Raw genomic sequence first — 4154 nt, 5'->3', positions numbered from 1 at the left:
GGGGGGGGAGGGAAAAGGGGGGGGAGGGGGGGGGGAGGGGGGAGGGACAGAAACCAGAACCAAAACATCAGAAACTTCTCTTTTTTACTTTCCCCTAATCTGTGCTCAGATGAAATGACAGTAATCTTTTGGAGGACGAACATGGAGAAAACCACATATACATAAAAATACATTCTACATTGTGTTTATTTTCATTTCCTGTTTTTCTAAACCAGTGTGTACTGCAGTTTTTTTTTGTTTGTTTGTTTCAGTCAATAATACATTTTAAGTATTTTAGGATAAGTGGTTGGCACATAGTTAAGGGCATTAAGTAAACAATTGTTGAACTAATGAGTCTCTAAACTGTCTAAGGTTTATGCTAATACCTAACATTACTATTCATCAAGTACTTTGGTTCATTTGTTTGTCTGTTCGGTTTGGATTTTTTGAGACAGGGTTTCTCTGTGTGGCCCTGGCTGTCCTGGATCTCTTGTAGACCAGGCTGGCCTCGAACTCAGAAACCCACCTGCCTCTGCCTTTGCCTACCTAGTGCCAGAATTAAAGGCCTGTGCTCTGGGCAGCTCATTTTCTTTTCCTTCCATTTTTGAGTTCTGTCTCTCTCGCTAGCCTGGAACTCTCCAAGTAGGTTAGCCTGGTTGGCTAGTGCGGGAGCCCCAGGGCAGGATTATCAGCCTGAGCCGCTAAACCGGTTTTTCTTTCAGATTCTGGGAATTGAACTCAAGTCCTCATGCTTGCAAGTCATCTCCTCAGCCTCTCATTTTGTTTTTTTAAGACAGTCTCAGTAATACAATGCAGGACCGACTCAAACTAGATATCAGGTGCCTGCGTCAGTCTCCCAAGTGCCGGTGTTACACCGCGCCGACTCATTTTACAATTTTGTGTGTTGTGGGAAGGGGTGGAGGCTGAGACTGGCTGACACTGGGCTGCCATGCCCCTGACTCTAGGCATGAACCACCACGCCCAAATTAGATTCTTCCTTCTAAAGCTCGAGGAGGAATGAATATACTAACTCACTAGCAGATGTGAAACACAGCGCTTGGGAAACTGAGGCAGGAGGATTGAGATTTTTGAAGTCATTGTAAGCCTAGCTCAAACAAACAAACAAACCTAATACAGTCCTAAATATGAACAGAAATCAAGTTACACACAACTGGCCTGATCTTCAAGGTTCAAAGCCATCTGAAGAAACGTAACATTGGTCAAAAATCTTTATAAGAAGTCAACAAATATTCAGACACCTGCAGAACTCTGTAATTAGCCTGGAACTGAAAGTAAAAAATCACCTCTCAGGCCCTTTACCCAGTAACCCTTAAAGGGAAAGCACTTCAGTGTTGGACAGATGATGCCACACTGCTCACCTTGTTGAGTTCCTCTATCCTTCTGATTAGGTACGGGTTGCTGGAGGAATTCTCAAAGTAAACATAATCTGCAAACAAAAAAACGTACAGGTCTTTTCAACCAAGAGCTCACATTTGACAGCTCAGAGCCGTTTTCTTGTTTTCGTTTTGTTTTAGACAGGGTCACATGAGATAGCCTGGGATGTCTCAGAGAGCTTGCCTTGTTCACCAGACTGGCCTCAAACTCACAGCAGAGACCTGCCTGCCTCTGCCCAGGACTGGAGCCCTGGGATTAAAGGCGTGCCACAAACTCTTGGGCTACAACTCCCGACAGGTTAGGAAGTAGGCAAGCCACTGTAAACTGTTCCAAGTTTATCACCGTCCTAGAATTCCCACCCCTGACTAAGTAGCCCAAGCTCATCTAGAACTAAACATCCCCCAGCCTCACACACTCAAGTGGAGATTAGTGGCATATACCACGAACCACATCCTGCTTACATTTCATTTTCTTTTACAAAATAGCAGTCCAGGCTGGCAAGAACTGGTGAAGTAGTTGAGACTGCCCTCAGCTCCTATGCCTCCTGGCCCAACACTTACAGGCTGAATTTACTGGCATGTGCCACAATGGCCACTCTGGAATTAATTATTTCATTTAAAAAAAAAAAAAAGCATGACTTGCTGTTATTGGGGGGAGTGGGACACAAAGGCAGGAGGATCACAAAGCAGAGGCCAGTCTCCCTCTACATGAAAGGACTTTGCCTCAAACAACAACAAAAAGCACAGGTCTTAAATCCCAGCACCTATGGAGCAGAGGCAAGCAGATCTCTGTGAGGCCAGCCTGGTCTAGGACTGAGTTCTAGGGCAGCTAGGCCTAAGTCACCTTGCCTCAGACAACTAAACAACCCCACCACAACATGATAGGCAGACCCCTTCATCACTATATATCAGAGCTCACCAATGCACCCTCCCACTAGTGTCTCATCCCTCCAATCCAACCAGCCCTCAACAACGATTCTTACATAAAATTGTTGACCTGAAACAAATCAGGAGAAAAAGAAAGGCTTGCCAGCCCAAATTCATTTCAAACATCAACTTAAAAAAAAAAAAAAAAAAAAATCGGCGGGCAGAGTGTGTAAGGGCAAGCCAGGTATCAAACTTTTCCTTGCTCTACCTGGGATGGTGAGAAACAGGGGCTGGCTGTTGGGATTTTTTTTTTTTTTAACCCTTTTATTATATTTGATTCAACTCCATTTAGACCCTTCTTACAAAGAAATCCTGGCAAGTTTTCAACCCAAGGTACAGGATTTTTCCTCTACAGAGTCGCTGGAAACTTCCCACTATGTGTTTACCTGAGAGACTAGACTGCACAGTCACGGTCTACCTAGGCGGCTCTCTCCCAGCCCTCTGCTGCTAAGTGGCCTCATTTAGCCAGGCCATTCCCCCACCATCATCCATCAGGAGCTCGGCTAATGAGCAAAGACGGAAGAGCAAGTCTCACTCACAAACACGCCACTTATCTGAATTATTATTTTACCAGGAAGGAGGGAGGGAGGGCGTCGTGAGCAGGGAAAGTTTGTTTGACCTTATTTCTCTCTCTTCTGCAGAAGGCTGGGAAGACAGACAGCAGAGCCAACGTCCAGGCTGAGCTCTACTCCCTACCTGGGGCTGCGGCTCCCTGGCCCCACACACAGCCCCACTCTCAGGGGGGCTGAACGGGAAACCGAAGGGAATGGGGGGTGAAGCAGCGACGGTGCAGGGCCCGGGCTCTGCAAACAGGCCTGTCGAGCTCTGCCCCCCACCTGGGCCACCATCGTCCCCAGCCCACGCTAACACAGAGGCAGAAGCCGGGGTTTGGGGTGAGGGGTGCTCAAGCCCCCCCCCACCCCCATGCCCAAAAGCCACGCGAGGGAAAGACCACTCAGCTAGGGGGCTTGCAGGGGCTCTGTCCCTTTGGGGCGTTCGTAAAGGGGGTGTCCGATGCGTGTCCCCAGAAGAGGCCTGGCCCCGAGACGCCGGGCAGGAGCGGTGGGGGAGGGGAGTGGGGGTGGGGATCCCCCTGCGCCCCGCCCGCGGCGCCCTCAGCCCCGGGCTCCCGGGCTGCTGGCAGTAAGCGTGCGCCGCCCGGACCCCCGCTCCCACCGCCCGCTCCCCGACGGGCCGGGAAGGGCCGAGCCTTCCTACCTCCGACCCGGTACATGTTGGCCGCCATGTCCGCCCGCCCGCCCGCGGAGCCCGAGCCGAGCCCCGCCCGCCGCCGCCGCCTCAGCCTCGACCGCCGCCGCCGCCGCCGCCGCCGCCGCCGCCTCGCCACGGGGGAGGGGGAGGGACGGGGAGGGGACACCGAGGGAGGGGGCTGTGCCCGCCCCCAGCGCCGGCAGTGCGACGCCGAGCGGGCCGGGGAGGCCGGAGCACGGCGGGAACGGGGCGACGGGCTGCGGGGGGCCGAAGACCCCCAGGGGCCACCCGCACTAGCCTTGGGGTAGCACACCAGGGTCAGGGGCTGTGGAAGAACCAGGGTGGGGACAGAGGTTCAGCCACTCTGAGCGTCTCTCTCGCCCGCGTCACCTGTCCACCTTGGGACAGGTTCTCCTTTCCTGCTTCTGTCCCCAGGGACACCCCTCTATGTGTGACCTTAAGCACACGAACGCCCTTCTGGGTACAACTCTCCGATGCAGCCAATGCAAGCGACAGATGCTTGTTTGCGTCCCTCCCTCGTGGTGAGAGGACGTTTGGTGGCTTTAGAGCCTACAGGCCCTGGGGCCAAGAAGACCCTATATGCTTGCAGCTTGCTCAAGTCTGAGACCCAGCTATGAAAAG

The 4154-nt window shown here is 52.3% G+C and overlaps 1 protein-coding gene across 7 annotated transcripts in view; it reads right to left on the bottom strand.

The window, feature by feature from the left end:
• The window catches only part of Mta3 (metastasis associated 1 family member 3), a 117519-nt gene extending 113887 nt beyond the window's left edge, over nucleotides 1–3632 (bottom strand). For 5 of the 7 annotated variants that reach the window (XM_029471264.1, XM_029471267.1, XM_029471266.1 and 2 more), the window contains exons 1-2: nucleotides 3519–3571; nucleotides 1359–1426 (exon numbers count right to left, since the gene is read on the bottom strand). In XM_029471264.1, coding sequence (XP_029327124.1) covers nucleotides 1359–1426; nucleotides 3519–3546 — 96 coding nt within the window. In that variant the 5' untranslated portion in view covers nucleotides 3547–3571. Of the gene's footprint in view, nucleotides 1–1358; nucleotides 1427–3518 lie in introns of all 7 variants that reach the window. The other 2 variants (XM_029471265.1, XM_021185943.2) reach the window with 1 other exon arrangement.
• Nucleotides 3633–4154: the final 522 nt, after the last annotated feature.

Source organism: Mus caroli, chromosome 17, assembly GCF_900094665.2.
Source record: "Mus caroli chromosome 17, CAROLI_EIJ_v1.1, whole genome shotgun sequence".
In the NCBI taxonomy this organism is placed as follows: domain Eukaryota; kingdom Metazoa; phylum Chordata; class Mammalia; order Rodentia; family Muridae; genus Mus; species Mus caroli.
Note: the sequence above shows the minus strand (reverse complement) of the source record. Positions and strands in the feature narration are given on the sequence as shown.